Below are 21,808 nucleotides of genomic sequence, written 5' to 3' on the forward strand. Positions count from 1 at the left end.
AACACTCGGGTTCTGGTCCTAGCCAAACAATTATTTTGGGTTCTCAAGGACAGACGATTATCTCTAAAAACATCAATTAAAAAAAAAAAAAACCAAAACCAAAACACACAAACAAACACACATTATTTTCAAAGTTTTGGTGGGCAGTGGTGTGGGTTTTTGGCAAATATAGCATCGTTGAATAGGCCCAATCAATATCTTGGGGATACAAGTAAAAGGAAGACCATCAGCAGCATATGCTTTCACCAAGAGTGAAAAAACTTAATGTTTCCTGAGAAGACACAAGAGTATCTAATACACAAGCAAGATTAATTTTGTACACACTGACTGTTAACACTGTATGAATTGATGAAGAACACAATTCTCAGATATGAAGGAGAAACAGTTTAGAGCACTTGGATTAAAAAGATTGAAGGTATTTAAAATAAATCAATTTCAAAAACATACGCTGATTTTCATTGAGTTCATAAAGCAGATTAAGTTACAGTTCTCAGAATATAGTGCAATCTCTACTAAAATGCATTACATTAGAGCTTACATTCTTAGGCACTCAGAACAAATGTTATTTTTCAGTTTCTATTACATAGAAAAGTTTGCTAAGTATTACAGAGATTTGTCTCCCCAAAACAAGTAATAGGACAAAGCAGAGATCATAAGTAGATACAAATAATTAACATCAAAATACCATGGTATTTTTAGCAGTAAGTCACACTTAAAATATGAAGGGAGTGACACTGGCTTAAGTTTTTGGTGCCAATGAAAACAGCTACCCTCAGTCCAACAAAGCCACTCTGAAGCAATTTAGTATATATGCCATAAATTTTTTCACGCCAAATATTCCATATCCTTATCTAAGGGTTGAAATATGCTGCCTTAGCTTAATAAGGAACCTGTGGGTAAAAACAAAAAAAAAAAAAAAAAAAAAGCAAAACTATTAGGTATTCTTCAAATACAAGTGAGCAGTTACAAGAAAATGGGAGAACAAAAGGCCTTGAAGAAAGTAATCTTCCCAAGAGCTCATCTAACTGCATAGGAAAATATGCCTATATTAAGTAGTAAGGGGAAGGTAAGGGGTGGGGGAAAACAACAATTTAATTTAACATCTGCATATAGCTGAACCACTCTGCTGTGAAATACCCTTCACAGAGCTTGAGGGCTTATGTACTAAAGGCACAGATGCAGATTTGGCTGACATAATTATTTCCTTGTATGTTTTACTTGGCTTCTAGCAGTTAGATTAAAAGAATATTTTCATCCTTCAAAGCCTGGCTTTTATCCTCAGCAAACACTTGTCAGTTCTGGAGTGGGCAGAAGAGAAGAAGAAAAATCCAGATGGACCACTGGGGTGAACGCAGTTTATCCACAGGGTCATTGTATTCCTTTTAATATTGAGCTCACTAGAAATGTTTGTCTAAGTACAAAAAAAATTAAAGACTTCATAAGGCTTTTACCTTTCCTGTCCAAAAACTGCTTTCTTTCCAAGATGAAGCCACTTGGTATGATGTCCACACAGCTCAACAGTATTTAAGTGTCTAAATCTTACTGATTTTACTGGTCAAAACCCATTAAGTGTTCAACCTTGCATGAATGCCATCACAGAACCTGTAAAATGCTGCAGGTGCCATAAATACATTTCCTTAAATAGTACGCATCTCCTGGGAGTTTTCAGTTTTCTCCAAAGTGCTCACAGACAAGCTTCTTCTAAAAGTTCCACCTGTAAGAGAAGAAAACAATTCTAAAAATAAACCTAAATAGCAAAATTAGTTTTAGGATGAACACACCAATTAAAAACCTAGCAGTTGTTCTGAAGTGGAAAAAAAAAAAGCCACAATCGCATGAAGTGGTTGCGGTGCATTCCACATTTAGCATGTGAAATCCTAAAGACAAACTAAAAATTCAGCTGGTTTTCTTGAAAAGAACAGACAAACACATGGACAAACTGACAAATCACACCACAGTGCAAAGCCCTAGGAATGGAAAATGTTACACAGCTTCAGCGTACCAGTGCTTGTTTACCCAGTACTTAAAATGGATGTGCAAGAGGTCAACTCAAAAGTTTTGACTTTAGTTATCAGCTGTGTATCTACTACTTCTTTTATGTGCTACTACATATATTTTAAATAAACTTTACTGATGAAATGGAGCCTGCTGAGAACATGGACCTTGGAGACACGGAGAAGACATGCTACAACTTCAAATGATGCAGCCAGCAATACACAGGATAAGTTGAAACATTACAAAGGTCACTTCAGAACATGTCAGTTTAGGGGAAAAAAGCCCTGAACTTGAGAACAGTGAACACAAGCAACCTCATCATCATACTACATCACTGAGGGACTGCCCAACTCAGGAGTTCCATCTCATGCAGGAACTCTCAGTAACAGAGGTTAAAGTCAGCCACAAAGCACAAATCTACTGCCTCCGAATGACAGAACAAACCTTTTCTGGTAGCAGTTAAACACATATCTGTGTTTGCCTTCTTCCTCTGCATCTGAAGATTTGAGCCAAATTTCCCAGAACTATAAGCTTTTAATCAGACATTTATTGACTGGAGGCACAAAAGTCTTAAATGCTGCTTATCTGTTCAGTTTCAAAATATTAAGCTACAATAATTTATTGGAAGTCTGAAACAAGTAGTTTAAGTAAAGGTCTAACTAGTACCTGTTTACATGTGTACAGATTTTCATGACAGTGGACAAAAACTGATCTGGAACCGTGCTAGTAAACAGTATCAAAGCCTTTCAAGCAAGACGTTTATTTTTTGTAGTACACATCAAAAAGGTCTGGCTAATTTCCCAGTTGATTTACAAAATAGCTCTATTGGACTGGAGAGACCATTAAAAGATTCTGCGGAGCCATTTCTCTGCTATTAGAACATTTGTTTTCAGAAGAGGCAAAACGTTAATCCTAAGGGAGGTTCTACAATAAAAAGCTGCCATAGATGGACAATTTTTTTATAGCTTTACTATCGTATCTCTCTAGAGAACAACTTATTTTTAGATTCAAATAGTAATGGTAGAACTTTTAGGTAATTACAAGAAAAAGCTTTCTTATTTAGGAGAGGAAAGAACAAATTAGAAAGAAAACTGGACTACAAAACATTTTTAGAGTGATTTCAAAACATTTTTTTTCAATCAAAATGCACTGAAATTTTTCATATATGCCCCTTCCTTTCTATTTCTTATGTTTAAAGAGAAGATAACTAGCCTGCCTTCAATAAAAAACATCGTATTATAAACAATCTGATGATGTTACCATGAGACATCTAGAAAAGAAATAACAATAGTCATAGGAGCAATAAAACAATTAGCTGGGCACAGAAATGCCAATGCAGCCAGTGAAGGAAGAGGTTATCTTCTACTGCATTTAGCTAATACTGATTTTTAAAAAGGGAAGAAATAAAAAAGAAACCACACCAACATTAAAAAAAAACCTGAGCACAAGGACATAATTCTGAATGAGAAACTAAGAGTAAAGTTTGCCTTTCACTGACATCTGTAGATTCTTCTCAGATTACACAGAAACAATGAAACAGCAGCCACTAGGCAGCTATGACTTGCAAAAATTTGTTACAGAACAAAAATCAAAACACTGATATTGAAAAGCATTTGTCCAGTCTGGTCTTACAAATGTCCAGCAATAAAGATGCAACAGCTTATTCCAACTTTTTAAGTTTTGAAACCTGAACTCCACCTCCTTGCAATTTAGCCTATTATTATCTTCTTAGCCACTGAGCAAATAAAACAATTTATTTCATTACCCTCCACAACTTTTAAATATTTGGAAGTATACCACAACTCCAAGTCTTTCTTCCTCTATAGCAATGGTTCAAAAAACCGATGTGACACAGCAGCCAGGCAAATACACTCTGATTAGTCTAACAGTCAAACCCGTGCTGCCAGCAAATGTTGGAAGAAGTAACCCCATCCTGTACCAGCTCTCTACTTTAATCTCAAGATACTCAAGGGGGTTTGAGTCTTGTTACATATGTAAACAGGCCCAATTTCCTCTTGTGCATTTCCCTCTCCTATTTGAAGTTACCAAGAGTTTGAAACTGGACAGAGCTGACACAACATAATTTTATCCTTTCTCTCAGCATACAGAACACTGTGCACTTTGTTCACTATCTTCAAGTCCAATACCTTTATTATGCCACCCTAGAACCTTTCTTCCTTAAGGGTCAAGTCTGAATTTGAATCACAGTGGTATAAAATCACTTTTCCCCTTCATATTATCAATCAGTGTGTCATCATTTAGAAGCAAAACATATTAACTTACAGGGTTTTTTTCCCCTAACACTTTGAACAGTTAAAAAAACCAACATAGTCAGGGTTGCATTCCAAAACCATGCCAGACATGTTTTTGACATGCTTAATAGGGTACCTCAAGCAATTCACTGAAGTTTAATGACTCACAAGAAAACCCCAACCACCTGGCTCAGTTAGATCCCTGTGATACAGGCAGTTTCATGTCTCCATTGTTATTAGTCAAAACTCCACTGATCTATCAGAGAAGTATCCAATAAGCAATCATCTCAAATAATCACACAGTACAAAGCAGCAAGCACAGGGAAGAAGCACCATAGTTGTTTGAGTGATACAACTGTCAGTAGCACTTGTTTGAGTAATAAGCACATTGCTACTAAATCTGAGCCATTGTTTATTGCCAAAAATTAATATGCAAATGTTTTATTTCGTGCACTAGTGATGTCGCCTCCACAAAGAAGTTTTTATTTCAACATCTACTCTAATTAAAAGGTCTGAAAAAAACAATTAGGTAAGAACTTGGTGGGTAAATAAGCTTTTACCAAGTTATCATTAACTGAGCGACCAAATATAAATTTTGCAGACTTGTGCAGAGAGTTTTGTAATTGAAAGCTGAGTTTTCAAACGGAACTGATACATTTTCAACTTTACTGATTACTTCACGTATTTCACAACATAATGCTTTCAATACGAGTTCCAAATATTCGATACCTGCAGTTTACTCTGAGCTTCTCCTCTCTGAGCTTCTCCTCTCCTGCATTTCCTGTTTCACTGGCGTGGCAGGTGCTTCGCTCACTTCTTGTTTCACAGGCGTGGCAGGCATGTCACCATTGACACTCTCCACGCCAGTAACAGACATCAAGCTCTTCCGTTCTTTGGAATTTGATTTGTGCTCCACTTTTGTGACTCGAAATCTTAAGGAAACAAAAGAAAGATTGAGTTTTATTTCCCCAGAGATTAGTTAGGTCATTCTCAGAACCGGTTGTATGAGAAGGAACAAATTTCCAGGTCTCAAGAACTAGACATCAGAGCAGACACCCACACAGACCCTGCTTCACTTCAGAGCAATCTTCCTTCCTATTATTACCTACATGTCTTTCTAATACTCACTACTGCTGAATCACACTTTCTCAGGAAATTTTGTTTTAAAGCAGAATCCACAGATTGCATCCTACTTCTTAGAACAGTAATTTTCAAACAGAACTACAGCAGAAGTTAGAAATTAAAAATAACAAGGAGAATGAAGTGGCTTCTATAGCTCACACTTTCTTGAGAAATATCAATTTCAGAAACAGAGGAATTTATTATGTGTGCAATCCTTGTTTCTTTTTAGCCTGTACCAATTGAGCAATAGCACTGGATTTATACCCACAGTAAATCTCCATCTTCTTACACAGTTCTTAAAAATATCACATTTATTTCTTCCAGAAATAATTTCAGTCTAATACTAACAGGGGTATGAAAAAAAAAAATCACTGATGCTATAAACAGAGTTGAATCAATGGATATCTGATCCAACACTGGCCGCTGTAGCATTCCTAAGAAAAGTATACAGCAAAATGATCTAAGGCTTACCTTCCCACAGAAAGGACTGTAACTTCTCCAATACGACTTCTTCTGTTCTCTTTAGATTTGTGAGCTGGCTTTATAAGGTGCCATCGTTTGTGACTACAACGAGTACAAACATCCTTTTCTACCACTCCCCCAACAGTATGGAAGTGATGGGCTTTGCAGTTGTGCTTGAACGGAACAGCACCGGGTGACAAAGGAGTCCCTGGACTCATTGGACTCTCAGGAGAGGTAGGAGATAAAGGGCTATAAGAAAATGCATAAAGGAAATTTAATGTTTACTATAAAATCCAGTTTCTTAAAAACGAAAAAAAAAGATAAGATATAACCTTCAGTTAGGGTTTAGTGAATAGCTAGTTTTTTCAGGGATCATTTATTTGTGAGAATGTGTGGTTTAAGATTCCCTCTGATACCATATTTTTGCAGTCAAAATCACTTCCAGAAATTAATTCATCAGCAGTCATGTGATTACAGTAACTAACACAAAAGGCAAGGAAATGAAGAGAAAAAAAATCAGCCTAAAATAGAAAAGAACAAGTTACATGAACTTATACTGATGAAGACATCCAATAGGCTGATTACATTCACACTGGAGAACTATGGAAAGTATTTCAGAATTGTTACAGTATCTCAAAGAACTCCCAGAAGAAAAGCATAGTCCCATAATGAAAAAAGGCAAAACTAAAATGTCTATGACAAAAAGAAATGAACTTATCATTTAGTTTCAGGGGAAAAAATAAAGTTTGAGTACCCAGAAAGAAAGAAAAAGCAATACAACCACCAAAAGGCATTTGAGAATATCTAATCAAATAAATATAATTTTATTCTAAACCAGAAAAACAGCACAGATTGAAACCAGATGTACTTTTTTGAACTTCAGCATCCATTTTGACACTGTCATGCAACACATTCTCGTAAAGCAAACCAGAGCTCACGAAAGGTGAAGTAACTGTAGAGTAAGGTAGCACACCTTGTAAAAAAAAAAAAACAAACTAAAAAGACATACAGAAAGTTATGTATCAGTAGTTACTATGAAACTGGAAAGACATACAGAGTGTGGTTATTCTGGTCCTGATAATATTCAGTGTTTTAAATAGTTCACTGGGTAACAGAATAGAAGAATAGCTAAAGTACCCACAGACTTTAGATCACCCACAGCAACTGCAGAGGACAAGATAAGAAATTACAATGGTCAGAGAGTGTGAAAGACACTCACATGTACAGAAATCTTACTAAAAATACTGGATGAGTTGCAGTAAGGACAACATTTTCAGTGTTTTAGCAGAAAACCTTCACACAAACCCAGATGAAAAAGCAACTGAACAGATGATCACTCCAGAAAAAGATAATCATGAGTTGAACATGAATCATGAACATGGTCTTGCTTAAGGACAAACTTCACAATGGAAATAACAGGAATATAACCTGTGAACCTAAAGTTACATTACTCAGCATTAATCATGACACAGTTGATACTACTATGCAGGTTTAGGAATGTTATTTCAAGAAAAATACTAACAAACTGAAGAGACTCCAAAGGAGAACAGAAAGAACAAATTAAAGAAGTAAAACATGCTGTAGAAGACTGGAGTTACTTGGATGCTTATTTTCCAAATAAAAATATTGACAGCAGACATTCAATGGTCTTCAAATAAACAAGAAAATGCTATTAAGAAAAATAAAATCTGTTCAGTATCAGAAGCAAAGACAGGAACTAATGGCTTCAAGTGGCAGAAGTGCAGATTTTACTCAGCCATTATTATTCTATAATTAGAAATTATTTTATAGTGCACTGAAGTTAGGTACACCGTGGATTTGCACTTGATTACAAAAGCTTTAGGAGTATCTGTCAAATTCTGTAAGACCAAACAATTTTTCCCTCCCCCTTATACTTTTCATATTTTAATTCACCACTGAAACTATAGTCAAAAACTCCCAAAATAACATCAAACATGCCTAACCAAAATATTCAAGCAAATATTCCTACTGCACCACAGAAGCTTAAAAATAATTCTTATATTTGAGAAGGAATCCTTTTATAAGTTCAATTTTTTTTTCTTCAATAACCAAGATTCTCACCATTAGAATAGGTGATTAATGCTTGCATACTCAACTTTGTTTTGCTAAAACTATATACTCCCACTTCTTTTATAGGTGACACAATACTACTTGAACTTCTCTGCCTTGAATATGAACACAGGGTTACAAATGAAAAGGATTTAAAGTAGTAGTAGATGTAGTTAAAGGTACTTATGTACAGATACAAGTACTCTTACACATAAGATGCATCTGTAAGGCTGAACTACTTTCTCTACATAATTATCTAAATAGGAGTGCAGTGAAAAAATGTAAGAGATAGGTCAGCCAATGTATATTCCCACAATTACAAAGAAAAAAGTAAACCAGGAGACACAGAATGAGATGTCTATTTTAAGTTGACATCCACACAAATTAAATAAGTGCTGCCTCTTCAAGTCAGAGTAGCTTAGGACTAAGCCACCTTCTAAGTAACTTCACTCTGAAGCAAACCAGTAATCTTTAGCTCAACAAGCAGTAAAACCGTATCGCACACCTCGCACGCATACCCAGAAGTGCCAGTCACCAATCTAGGGCAGTCAGACACCAGTCACCAATTTAGGGAGTCAGACACCAGAGAAAATCTAAGTACTATCCTCTTAGCTGGTAGCTCAAGCAAGCAATGTAGTCTTAAAAGTGTTTGTGAAACAAAATCCTTTGGAAGGGTATGTTTTTAGTTGCCTCAGGAAACATGCATTAAAATGACAAGTAATTACCTTTCAGGTTCAAAGACACTGCTATCTGCTACCATGGCCTTTAACACATCAGCATTTGCTGCAATGAGAATAAACAGAACTCTTCAAAAGTGAACGGCTCTAACTTCAGAAAAAAGAAAAAGTCAAATTTAAGTTCCTCAGAGAAATTTCATCTAAAAGAAAGATGACTGCATTATGTACATCTCCAAAAAGGCATAAGAGAAAATTACAGGAAAAAATGTTAATATAATGCTACAGGAATTTCTTAACATAAACTACTAAAATTACAGTTCAAAGCTCCACCCCAATACAAGCCATATAACGTAGCTGTCTGCACAGAACTCTCAAACAAGATCTCTGAATCACCTCACATGTTTAAAGCAACTTCAGATTAAGAAGAGCAGTTTAAGTGAGCCCTACAAAATGCAAATTAATTACCACCCAAGCACTATCAATTGCTCACATATTCTCAAACAAACACAAATTACCTAACCCCAACCACAAAGAAAAATACACAAGCTCAAAGCCCTAACAGTTAAAAAAAATATTTAAAAAATTAAACAAACAAACAAAAAAACCCACAAACAACAAAACCCCAAAAGCCCCACACACAGACCCAAAAATACCACTTTTCCAGAGGACTAGTCTTCATTCAGAAGTAACTCAAAGCCAGTTCAATGCTTAGAACTCTGATTTATACAAAATTAAAAGGCTAAAGCTTCTTGTACTATAAAAACATCCAGTCTCCTAAAAGTTTCTTCTATTGGGCAAATACATTCTGAACTAACCAAGTATTCCATGGGGTGCTTAACTATGATTTTATTTGTTCAGTCATATCTTTATCCTTTACTTTGCACACACAGTGCATGAAGATGCCATTACTGTTAGTACATGCTATTGTCTCACTTATGCACAAACCTTTCATCAGACAAGAGCTGCAAAAATCACTTCAAGACAAAAAGTTTAATCTAGTCAAAACATAGAAGTTTCCACAGGCTTTAAACACTGACACTAAGAAAGCAACTTTGAGCTTTTACTTCACAAACAAAGCAAAAGGTTGAAGCAAAGAAAAAAAAAATCAAATACCCAAACAGTTAAAGTATGAGGGAATGCATGACCTTATCTTACCATACAAAACAATTCTGGGGTAAGCGAAAAACTTCCCTATTCTGCTTGAAGTTTTGCCTTGTGAAGGCAATTTCGAAGAGCTAAGCATGAACGAATCACTTATTAAATGAAAACACACACTTCAGATTATCTGAAAAAAACATATTTGTTAAAGAATACCATCACAAAGGCTGATAACTTCAATGTCCCAATACTATACCTTCATTTTTCATGATGTAGTTAACTATTTGTCCCACAGTGTCACTATTCTCATGTATAGTTTCATTCATTTCTGTGCAAAGAAATAAATATGTTGTCAGTATCTTGGGCTTCTGAATAAAGAACTGAATTATTTTAAAACAAAATTTTAAAAAGCCATAACAAAACCAAACACACCAGAAGAAACTACATTAAAAAACAAAAAGACAAGACCTATTGTCACAATGGAGGAAAAGCTTAATAAGACTTTTCAGTCCTTATTCAGGAAAAAATACGAACACAAGTTTACGATCTATACATCAGCTCTAAGAAATTCAGCTAAGAATTAAATAAACACAGTATTTTCATAAGCATATGCCAAAACTCCTTCTGTAGCTAAGCAGGAGACAAAAAAGAGAGCAGTATTTCTAATCCTAATATTAGGGAGAAAAAACCAAAACAAAACAGATCATTTAACTGTCTCAAGTCCCTATTTTAAAACAGGTATTACTGGCTTCTAATATGACAAGAATACAATTTAAGTTTTTCACCACATCTACAAGGACATAACAACTGATTACTTTAATGAAAAAAAAATCTGAAAACTTTTGGAATAGAAAGCACCCATTAACAGTACTGAAAGTTTCCACAGAATAACTTCCGAAGGCTGAAAAAGATCAGTGGGACAACTAGAACAGCCAAGAGGCACAACTCTGCCCTTCCCTAATAATTGTTATAAAGCTTTATTAAAAATTAAAGGATTGAGGTAAGTTTGACAGGCAAGACCCTAAATTTTTCAATGCATAGTAAATGAGTAAATCTCTGTACCCATGCTTCATCTTAACACCTGCAACTCTGCAATGTAACTTAGAAACAGCTACTTCCCAAAACTGAGATGTAGGTGATGTCCCCCTTTCACTACTCTATGGCTTCCCCTGCTGTTAACACTCAGGTGAACTGATAGACCAGACAGTTCCACTCACTCCTCACATGCCCCAGGCAGTAAATGCTTAAGAACACAGCAACACATCATTACTGCACCACATGGCTCTACCCTCACCACAGAGCCACTGTAATTTACATTCATTATGAACCTACTGAAAGAAATTAATTGAAAGAAAGGAAGAGGCCCAGAGTATTTACAAGTGACTTGGCTCTTGTTTTTACTTAGCCAAATGTTATACTGGGTTACTATATCCCTTCCCAAGTGATAATGTCCTTTTATTTTCCCCAAGTAAGAACAGATGAGAACAAGGAACCATAAAAACGAGGGTACAAACAAACATTAGGACAAAAATAAAGGTATCTTTAAGAAAAAATTACAAGAAGTAGACATTCCATTAAAACAGAATGCAGCCATTCAGTCCAAAGGTTTGGTTTTATAAGGAGAAGGGGAGACGACCATGACAGCACAAGAGGTGCAAATTAAGACTGTTAAACATAAAACTAAGATTTTAGGCTTTAAATGGCAGCCTTTTGCTACTCCTCACATAGAACTATGTAAACTAATACTTTGTTGTAAACAGCATGTAGAATGCAAAATGTTATCTGGTGACTCCAACTGCACTGTGGAGTTGCAAACAAATATACTGACAATTTAATCCCTCTGTAAGCTCTTAACTGATGTTAAAGGACTTGCATGGGAAATTGGAACACTGCTAGTTTTGATTGGCAAAGATCAAAACCCAACTGGCATACAGTAATAAAGATATTTTTCTTAATATTGCTTTGATGTCAAATATAGACAGTGAAATGACAGAAATCTCACAATAAATTATTTCACAGCAGTAGCAATGTACAGAAATAGGAACTTGTTTATTATACTTGATTACCTATTTTTTCATCAAGTTTTTCTTCTTCTACTTCTTCAGCCTCCGTTGTACAACGATAACCTTTTTTCTTAAGGACATGGCAGATAAGGATCCCCAAAAGGCCCATGATGAAGAAAACAGGAACCAAAGCAAAGGCAATATACTCTAGGTGTTCAGTCTTGCCATCATTGCCATCAGTTTTAGTTGTCAAAGTAGTTGTCTGTAAATCATGGATTGACAAAACCTGGGGAGCCTCTCCATCTATGTAAACAAATAAACAGTTATCACTATAGACTGTAAATCATTTGAAAGCATTTAGAAAATTACAAGCACGTCCAAATCCCCACAGTGTCTATGCCATGTACCTTCTGTGATGACGTGGACAACACATACACTACTGGCTGAGAACTTACACCTGCAGCAGTAGAAAGTCCCTCTTCAACAAGCAATTGCAAATGTCTAACATACATTAAAGAAATATTGTGGGTTTTCTGTAACAGTGAAGAACCAACAATATTCTAGCCTGAGAGGCTTGTAATCTCAAATAGAGGGCTTGCATATCTCACAGAAGAATAACACTACCATTGTTCCTAGTTCACATCAGCAAGGAAAATGCCATGCCATTCCTCCAGTCCTAAGTTCATAAAAAATTGACAACAAAATGTGGATCCTTCCCTAATATGTGAGTAAATACAGGATCTAGTATTGACCCTTGCAAAGAAAAAGTATCAGGTGTGAGAGATACAACCTTAATTTTTTTCTTAACAGTGGGATTTCCCAAAAGAAAGAACATTTACCCTCTACTCAACTGCATACGGTGAGCTCATTCTTTGCTTGTCTGAGATTTGGAAACCATTTTATATTTAAAATTGAAACAGGATGTGAAAGAGAATTATTTTTATGTGCAAAGAATTTAAGTTACAGCACAGTCACATACTAACTGTATATTCATAATTAAGCATTTTTGCTTCAATTAAGCTCTGAATTTCACAGTTGTATATTCCACATTATAAACTGGGATTTTTGAACTACCAGAAGTATAGAATATTTACAGTAGCAGGGACCTCTGAAGTTCACCAGTCCAAATGCTGCTAAAAGCAGCACTGATTAGATCAGGTTGCTCAGGTAAGCTCCATCTGAATGACGAGTGTTCCATATTTCTGGGCAACCTGTTTCAGCATTTGCCCACTTTTATGGTTGTTATACACAAATAAATTTTAAAAATCATGGCAGGAGGGGTTGGGACTAGATGATCTTTAAGGTCCCTTCCAACCCTTAGCATTCTATGACTCTATTAAAAAAATACTAAAGTTCTACATAATTATTTTTAAATCATCAACCTGAAACCTCATCAGCTTGACACAGCCACTGAAAACATACACCATCGCCATCCTCTGAAAGAGCAAACTATTAGAAACCACTCGGTTTGAGATTCCCAGCCTACCTAATATATAACACATGTAAATGCTTGCATGTTAAGAACCATGGTTTGAGTTTCTTTGTTTTCTGTTTCTTTTTCTTCCTACATAATCTGTTTTATGATTTAGTACAACTGCTTGTAGACACATAAAACACCAATAAAAAAACCATATCAGCTACAATCTCATCTGCAGTCAACAGGTGATGACAATCTAGACAAATACTAAAAGAATAGATGCAATATATGCAAGTTAAAAGGAGAACTGTGCCTATATTGGCACTTTTTTTCCTGACAGAATAATGTTGAAAAACTCATAATTTATCAACCGAATACTCTGTAGCACAGATTAGTCAGCTAACTGGGTTAAGATTTACAGAGTTTTTGAACTAGGCAGGAAAACATACCTAATCTTTCTTTCCTTTAAAAACACATTAAATTAACATGGATACTTCACCATACCAGTTTATATACATAAGCGTACATGCCTTTTCTTTCGTTGCCTTTAGATACCTTAAAATCCAACTCTCCCAGTAAAATTCAACAAGAAACAAATAACCTTGCAAGGCATTTTGCTTATTACTAGTAAAACATTAAATCAATAGCAGTTCTGTAAAACCACATCATTTATACAAAGTCCATAAACTGCTTGATGCCATTCATTTTTTGTTCAGAGATGTAAAAATTCACCAAAGGCAAACCAAAATATCCTAGAAGAAACTAACCAGCTGAATCAAATATTTGGTGCACCAAATATTTGGTGCTTACAAGCAGAGCAAAGCACTCAGCTCTCATTATCAAATACCCTACACAGCCTGCCCTAAAAAACCTTAGACATTATGCAAAGCCACGCCTTGCCTATCTAAATGAGCAATATATTTTATGTCCCAAGTCATAGCTATATCATTCATTGTATGATCCCCATTCCCTTTCCCCAGAGGCACACTATGCTTATTATCAGACTACGTCATTCTCACAATTCACATTGCTACTCAACGGTTTTAATGACAAGTTCAAGCCATAGCAATCTTCCTTGACTCAAGTCAATTCATAAAGGAATTAATCTGCTTCCGTGTTTTGCCGTCCTGGCATTTTTATACACCAGTCATTGTATACCAGTCTACACATCAAAATTACTTGAAGATGTAATCTAAATGAAAATATTTAGGAGCAATATTCAGCACATTTAAAGTGGTGCTTAAAAATGTAAATAATGAATTGCACTTATGCTACTAATTCAGATGTCATGTGCTCTTGTGGCTTAAAAATGAATATATGCTAGGTATTGAAGTTGAATATTGGCTGTCCTTACTTATCCTTTACCTAGGAAGTAAAATATAAAGACAGTCAACCTCAGACAAGACTTTTACACTGATTCTAATCAGTGTTACTCTGACACAAAGGCAGCATTCGTCCACTTCAGCAACTGTTCAAGAAAATTTTATAGCACCTTTAGGAAACAGAACTTAGGAGAAAAAAGTTAGCACATTAATGAAAAGATATTTCATCCTTCATTAAATTGTAATTTTTACATGGCCTAGGCATATTACTAACATCCTAGTTAAATACCATATTCCCTCCATATTAGTAAAATAATGTCTGACCCCAAAAATATGCCAAGACTACAATGTCTTGAAGGCTGGGAGCAAAGGTAATACTATGTAACAAACCTTTCTCCCTCGAGGTTTTATGAGCTCACAGAAAAGAGAGGTGGGAGCACCTTAGAGAGGTCATTCTACTTCATCCTGCTGTCAAAAAGTGGGATTAACCTAGACAACTTACCTGCCAAGCGTGGCTAAAGATCCTGCAAAGGTAACACCTCACCCTCCACACCTATTGTCTCTTTCAATGCAAATGGAGGGTCAGAACAACTCATCCTTTAGTACCTACTACCACAATCGCAGACTCTGCTTGCACTGAGGTGCAGAATTATTCTTCCCTTGGTTTTAAGTGCATCTACTTCAAAAGACTTCATACTTGGCACAATCACTTGGACCTCTCCAATATGAGCCACAGTTATCCCGAAGCTCTAAATTTTTATTAATATAGACAATTCTCGAACTTTTCAAAAAGCACACGAGAAATTTCTAGAAATATTTAATGCTAATCTTATCTTGCTTGAAAACCTACTCAGATTCTTGAAAAATAAATCCTTTTAATAACAAAGATCAAAACTGTTTAGATCTTATATAAGCAACATACAACGAATCATTAAAATAATGCACTGTATTTTTCTAACTCTTCTATACTAAATCTAAGCATAATCTACATCCAGCTGATTACTTCAAGCACATCCCACTTGTTTTTGTATTGTTTAATTTACAGAAAGTGGCCCATAAACAATGATGTAATCTTCTCTCTGCTCCACTGATAAAGAATCCTATTCGGTTCTCTGGATTTTGCTCATTATGCCCATGTCCTTTATATCTTATGGCATGCCTTTTAAAGAGCTTTGTTTACATTTTATGAATTTGATTTTTCTAGCAATCTACCTGCTAAAAATAAGTACATATATATATTCGCTATTTTCTTCTCCATGAAGTTCAAGGAGTTACAGGATCATATTTCCTCTCTCAGGCATGAAAATGAAACATAGCTATCAATCTCACAGTGTACAGAAACAAACTATTGTTGGTCTTAACATTAATTAATATTTAAAGAAATTAAATATGATCATGTACAACCTATTTAAGTACAAGACAAATGAAATATTCAGATATGGCACATGATCTGCTCAAACATCTCAGCTAAGCATAGCTGGAAAACATGCCTCGGTAGCAACATCAGTTTATGCGTTTCTCTCCCTCCTCACCACTAGCGTGCCAGTCCTCACATCTGCAGGAAAAGAGCAGTCACTTAAAGTTCAAAATAATTAGACAGGATATGGCTTCCATGGGTGGGTTTTGATTTTTTTTTTTTTGCGGTTTTCTGGTGATTTTTTTTTTCATTTTCTTTCTTCCATACCTGGATCACCTCTAGCTCAATTCACCATGCAGACCTACACACTGTTAGAAGGGCATCATCAAAGCACTGATGAAGCTGGCAACGCCACAGGCAGGAATGGTCAGGCAGCCTGTAAGCCCAGCTCCCCTGCAAGGAAAAGGCATCTGATGATCATATTTAGTGCTTCATCCTCTCCTGGCTCTAAAGGAAGTATATTCTAAACTCCATTAAACTCTAGCGAGACTTCTTACCTCCAGGTCAGACATCTAAGGCGGATGGATCATGGAATGATTTGGATTGGAAAGGACCTTAAAGACTATGTAGTCCAAACTCCCCTGCCATTAGCTGGGACACCTTCACTAGGTCAGGATGCTCAATCTGGATCTGTTCTTTGATTTATAGCATTCATTTTAAGTATCATTTAAAATAAAACTTTTTTTCATTTTAAATTACCTTTAAGTTCAGACATAAAAATAAAAACCCCCTGTTTATTAGCTCAATTTCGTAAATACACACTAAATACCTCACTGTCAGGAATTTAAGAGAACTAACTTTATTTTTAAAAACTTAATTTGAGTTTTAGTGAAATTAATTAAATACCAGCTTATATTTCTTGGTATTTTAGGCGTGGTAGATATTTTCTTAAAAGAAGAAAGTTCTAAATCAGCTAAAGACTTTCATTCAGTACATTCAACTTATTCAGAGATATAGTAAACCAGCCTAACTAGAGCTGCAGTAGAGGTTTCTGCTATCAAAGTTGAATTTCATTTTTTAGATTTTTAATTCAAGTGCTTAGCAGTGAAATCGTCTAGGCAATTCATTTACTCTGACGGTAATCATGTACTTATTTAATACAGGTTTTTAGTTATTTTACCAATAATAAATTGAATAAGAACAGTTTGATGCAACTTCAAATTAAATACACTTTTTACAAGTTATCTGATTTAAGCAGTATTTATCTGTTGTGAATACTACAGTCAAATTGCTTTTGTAAAACTAAGCAGATGAAATAACAAGGAATTTCAATCACAAGTCAAAATATACCACTGCCCAAAACACACACATACAAAAATATTCAGGAAACATTTGGGCTTCTCTGCCTTATTAGTAAGGTGGTAGCTACAGAAGAGAGCAGACAAACTAGAAAAGTCAGTAAAGACAACAGGTTGAAAAATACTTATTTTCTAGAAGAAAAAACTCTTAAGTGAAGAAAACCATTGCCTACCACTTGCTTTGTCTATTGTTCAAGGAAATTGTACTTCAGGGAATATGCATAAACTCAGTAACAAAGGAAAACCACCTATCATCGAAGAAGAACATTCAACAAGTTTGTGAATTCCGCTCAACTTCTAGCTTCCTTGTAGTAATCAGACCCTACAACCATAAGTGAAATAAGCAGGAAACATGGTGACAAAAAGGAAGCCACATGATGAAAGAACATACTGACAACTAATAACAGCACTGCCAACTGCCTCAGAGGTTAAGCAAGGTTGATTAAGAATTGCTGCTAAGAACAGACTTCAAAACCTTCATTAGATTTGTCAAAAGCAGTATCTCAAGAAAAGGAGCAGAAGGATCAACCACGTTTCTTTAGAGCACATTCCAACTGCACCTACGTTGTGAATGCTGATAGTAAGACATACGCAGCAAGTCTCAGGGAGGACCCACCTGCAGCATCCTTGCTACCCAACACTGTGCTCACGACCACAAGCCAGCAAGTTTTTCATAGTACCTCAGGCTTGCTACACGTCCTTACATTAGAGACAGTCTTCGGCTCACTGAAGTCATTACAATAATTATGACTGAGGGCAAATTTTGCAGTGGGTCTGGAAGGAGAGCGTTCTACTCTGAAAGGCAAGTCTCTGCCCTGACAAGTTCTTTACTAATCCCAATTTTTTCTGAATTACATACCCTATCAAGACACTTCCAGTGAATTGTCTGCAAAAAGTTTTAGGCAGTCTTCTCTGAAACCCTGGAGGTGGGGGTTCAGAGAGGAGATACCTGCTATGAAAGGACAGCTCCTTTTCACAGCAAACAAACTACAGCTAAAAGCATTACTGTATAATTCACATAACTCTCAACTATTTTAAAGCATTGCAATTTCTACACTGCCACACAGAGCTTGTTAGGAACTAAAAGGGAAGACCAAACCTAATAAATCATCTTGTCAGTCATCCGGCCAGTCCAAACAGTCACACTATGAAGGCATCTGATACTATTCAGAATTCAATGAGAAAAAAAATAAATTAAGAATAACTAGAGAAGTTCTGTCCTGTTCAGAAAGGGAAAAACTGAAATATTAAGGGAAATAACAGAGATTCAGTTCTTTCTTTGTGAGGCACAATATGTTGATAATGTTGCACAAACATATACAGAAACAAAAAGCTCACGTTCACTATTTACCAGTGCTAAAATTGCAGTGCATATGATGTAATTGTTTCGATGACTACTTGAGCAGCACATAGCTCCTACTGCAAAAACACAGAGAATTGATGCTTTGCATTTCCACTTCTGTTGGAAAACTTTTCCTCAAATTTCAATTTTCAAATAAAACACACACTGCAAACAGCCACCATGTGCATTTAATAAAGCACACTTCACCAGTTTGGCTGTTAAAAAAATAAGTACAATCCTTCCTGGACACATCAGATACTTAAAACTTTTGCATATCACAGATAAATTTACAAGTGCAATCAGCATCTAGTGAGCAGCATTAAATCAATGCTACCAAGCACATTATATCAATGCATTTACACAAGCTAACAACCCTCACTAGTTTACAGGAGTCAAAAATCGATTTTAACCAAAACCAGTATACCTCTTGTGTAAAGAGATATACTGTGATCTTGTGATACAGCAGACACATTGACAGGAAGCCGCGTGTCAAGCTCAGAGGAAGAACAAAATTCTTTCACACATTTCACATTTCTTGCTATTCTTATCAACTTTTAGCTTGCAGAAGTTGATTCTATTCATCTAGATATACCAGACTAAATTGCTGCTATCATTATTAAACCCTACAAAGGCACATCACATACTAACAGTCCTCCAGCGTAACTGCCTTCAAGCTCAATAGAGCAATCCTGAGTATAAACACTTGTAGAAAGTCAATATAAGCCTATGAATACACAACCTTTGGTTTACTAAAACAGCTGTTAACACTCTCTTCAAAATGCCAGTAGTAGGCAAACTGCGTAATCCCAACATGTAGAAACATGCAGGAATATTCGGAAGTAACAACCACCAAAGGACAAATTATTTTTTTATCTGTTAAAAAAAAAAAAAAAAAAGAGAGAGTAATGATCAAGAAGAGAAGAAAAATCCACAACTCCTCTCCTGCTCTTGCCTCTCCACACAAAACCTAAAAACCAAAAAAGAATTAGAGCCTCAGGCAGCACTAGCTACCAGTCAACACATCTGAAATTCAAGATGCCTAGTGGTACTTATTTCTTTCCACTCTCCCAAAGAGAAGGATGGACTGGATGATAAGCCTTCCATTCCTCTTGCTTTCAGAAAACAAACAGCAGGTGGTAGATACCTCAAACCTTTCTGTCCAACCTGGCCTACACCAAGAAATATATAGATGTACAAAAAGCACAGAAAAAGTAAAAACTAGAAACAGTTATTATCTAATTTTTTGCTAGTAGGTATGGCCATCTTAACTCTTTCTATTAAGTTTAAAGTTTACTCTGAAACAAGCTGGTACACTTACCCACCAGATAAAAATGAGCATCAATTTTTAACATAAGTGTTTGAGAAGCACAGACAATGCACAAAAAAGCACTTCAGACTACACAGGCAACAAATTCAGTTTCACTTATACATTATTAGTACCATAACAGTTGGGGTTAGACATAAACAAAAAAAATGTAATTTTGAGCTAACTTCTGCTGACCGTCTGTGTGCGAGAACTCTTTGGAGTTCTCAAGGGTGACAGTCAACTTAACTTCTAAAACCCAAACGCTAAGCCAAGTTTAAACTCACGAGAGAGGCTGAAGTAGAAACAATTCTTTAATGCACTTCTATCTTAAGAGACATCCAATTCTGGAATAAAAAAATCAACTTCGGAGGAGTCGCCAGCCTCGAGTTTGTACAGCTCATTACAGTCTTTTCTTTCTATTTTATCCCGCAACTCGTGGCCACAACTACTCAATCCACAGGCCGGGGCTGTCGCGACACTAAGAGTCCTGTGATCGCGGAGAGCACTCGCAGCCCGCCCGAGCGGGACACGGGAGCGCCCGCCCCGAGAGCCCCGCGGGCAGGCGGGAGAAACCTCAGCCCTGTCACCGCGGAGGCTCAGCCCCCTCCCTGCCCGGGCTGCCGAGGGCCAGGGCGGAGGGCACCGTACCCGGCCGTGCCGCTCAGCCGCGAGCCGCGCAGGATCCGAATGCCGGGGATCCCCCGTAACCCGCCCCGGCCCCGGCCGTGAGAGCGGGGAGGCTCCCGGCAGAAGCAGCGGGGTCAGCCGAGGCACCCGAGCGGCAGCAGAGGCTGCGCTGCCCAGCGAGGTCACAGCCCTCGGAGAGGCTCAGGGGCTGCCGGCGGGGAGCGAGGGGGTCCCGGGCTGAAGCTTGCCCCCGCGGAGAAGGACCGAGGCCGCAGCGACCCACCGAGAGCGGAGGTGCCGCCCAGCCAGGCAGCCGTGGAGCCCAACGATGGCGCAGTCGGCGGAACCCCGCCGGTCACTGCCGGAGCCATTCCCGGCGCCTCGCCCGCGCTGCTCCGCGCTGGCAGCGGCGTCGCTGCCGCCGCCCCGCCTGGCGCGGCCCAGCCCGGCCCAGCGCCGCCGGGCGCGCCCTGCCCGCACTGCGCCTGCGCGGGGCCGCCGATCCGGTCCGGGGCGGTGCTGCCCCGCAGCGCCCGCCGTGCGGGCTCGGGGGCGGTTGGGGCGTGCGGGTCGGCTCGGCCCGGCCTTGGGGAACGGGGCAGGACGTGCTTACACACAGCAGCAGGGGTTACGCCGAGGTCGCCCCGTGCCCTCAGGAGCAGTTTAGTATTGCAGCTCCCAGACGTGGTTTCCTGAGCCCGGCCCCCTCAGCCCTGCAGTATCGACGCTGGGGCGCAGAGAGGGGGCGAGATGGGCGCGGAGCATCGTGTCCTAAAGGAGATGACTCCTTGACACTCCTGCTTTGCGTTTGTCGTTTGCTGCAAAGCGGCTGGGGTGCAGTGCCACCCTCAGGGGGGTGCCCGTGGGGGAGCCTCTCACCCAGGCAGGTTTGGGGGTGTCTCCCTTGGCAACAGTGGGTTTCAGCTGTGGCCAGGCAAGGCTCCTCTGTCACTGCCCCCCCCCGTGGCTGTGCTCACCATGCCGGGACCTTCCTCGCTGCCACGGCATAGCAGGGCTCAGGGCTGAGGAGGTATGGCTGAGGACAATCTCTCTTCACCGGAGCCCCCCGACACCCGCATGGGGCCGGTTTGTTATCAGAGCTGCACTGGAGCTGCTTTACTGTAAGGGCAGAGCAGTGCACCTGCCCTGAGGGGCCACAGGTCCTGTGGAAGTCGTTGCCACCACGGCAGCATTCACGCAAGTGTTCAGAAACAATTCTGGTGACCCAAAATGTGACCCTGCATTCACAGTCCCTTAGTGCACAGGGACGTTGCTCTTGCTTACCTCATCTTCACAGCTGAACTCCAATTTAGATCTATAGTCTGGTAAACTGGCTCCCATGCTTAGACCTTGGCCCACTTTGTATTTCAGCAATTGCAGCTGGACTTTTCTACTGACCT

The 21,808-nt window shown here is 38.2% G+C and overlaps 1 protein-coding gene across 2 annotated transcripts; it reads right to left on the reverse strand.

The window, feature by feature from the left end:
- Window positions 1-371: 371 nt before the first annotated feature.
- RELL1 (RELT like 1) lies at window positions 372-20,864 on the reverse strand. Of its 2 annotated transcripts, XR_007904906.1 has the most exons (8): window positions 20,692-20,864; window positions 11,743-11,982; window positions 9,933-10,004; window positions 8,627-8,684; window positions 5,841-6,080; window positions 4,977-5,179; window positions 1,452-1,714; window positions 372-890 (listed from the first exon to the last, which is right to left on the reverse strand). XR_007904906.1 is itself a non-coding variant. In XM_051790092.1 (7 exons), the coding sequence occupies exons 1-6, from the start codon at window positions 20,777-20,779 to the stop codon at window positions 4,984-4,986; spliced, it is 894 nt and encodes a 297-aa protein (XP_051646052.1). In that variant the 5' UTR covers window positions 20,780-20,864; the 3' UTR covers window positions 372-1,714; window positions 4,977-4,983. The 2 variants fall into 2 exon arrangements, 1 of the variants encoding a protein (XP_051646052.1); XM_051790092.1 differs by having other exon boundaries at window positions 372-1,714.
- Between the last annotated feature and the right edge of the window lie 944 nt (window positions 20,865-21,808).

This window comes from Manacus candei, unplaced genomic scaffold (assembly GCF_025592945.1).
Source record: "Manacus candei isolate 608988 ecotype Guabito, Panama unplaced genomic scaffold, ASM2559294v1 h1tg000028l, whole genome shotgun sequence".
Lineage (NCBI taxonomy): Eukaryota > Metazoa > Chordata > Aves > Passeriformes > Pipridae > Manacus > Manacus candei.

Coding starts and splice junctions, on each gene's coding strand:
- RELL1 (XM_051790092.1), bottom strand. CDS start 20,779: ATGGCTCCGGCAGTGACCGGCGGGGTTCCGCCGACTGCGCCATCGTTG. Junction 11,983..20,691: donor GGGCGGCACCTCCGCTCTCG/GTGGGTCGCTGC, acceptor TTGTTTACATAG/ATGGAGAGGCTCCCCAGGTT. Junction 8,685..9,932: donor CTACATCATGAAAAATGAAG/GTATAGTATTGG, acceptor TTCTCATTGCAG/CAAATGCTGATGTGTTAAAG.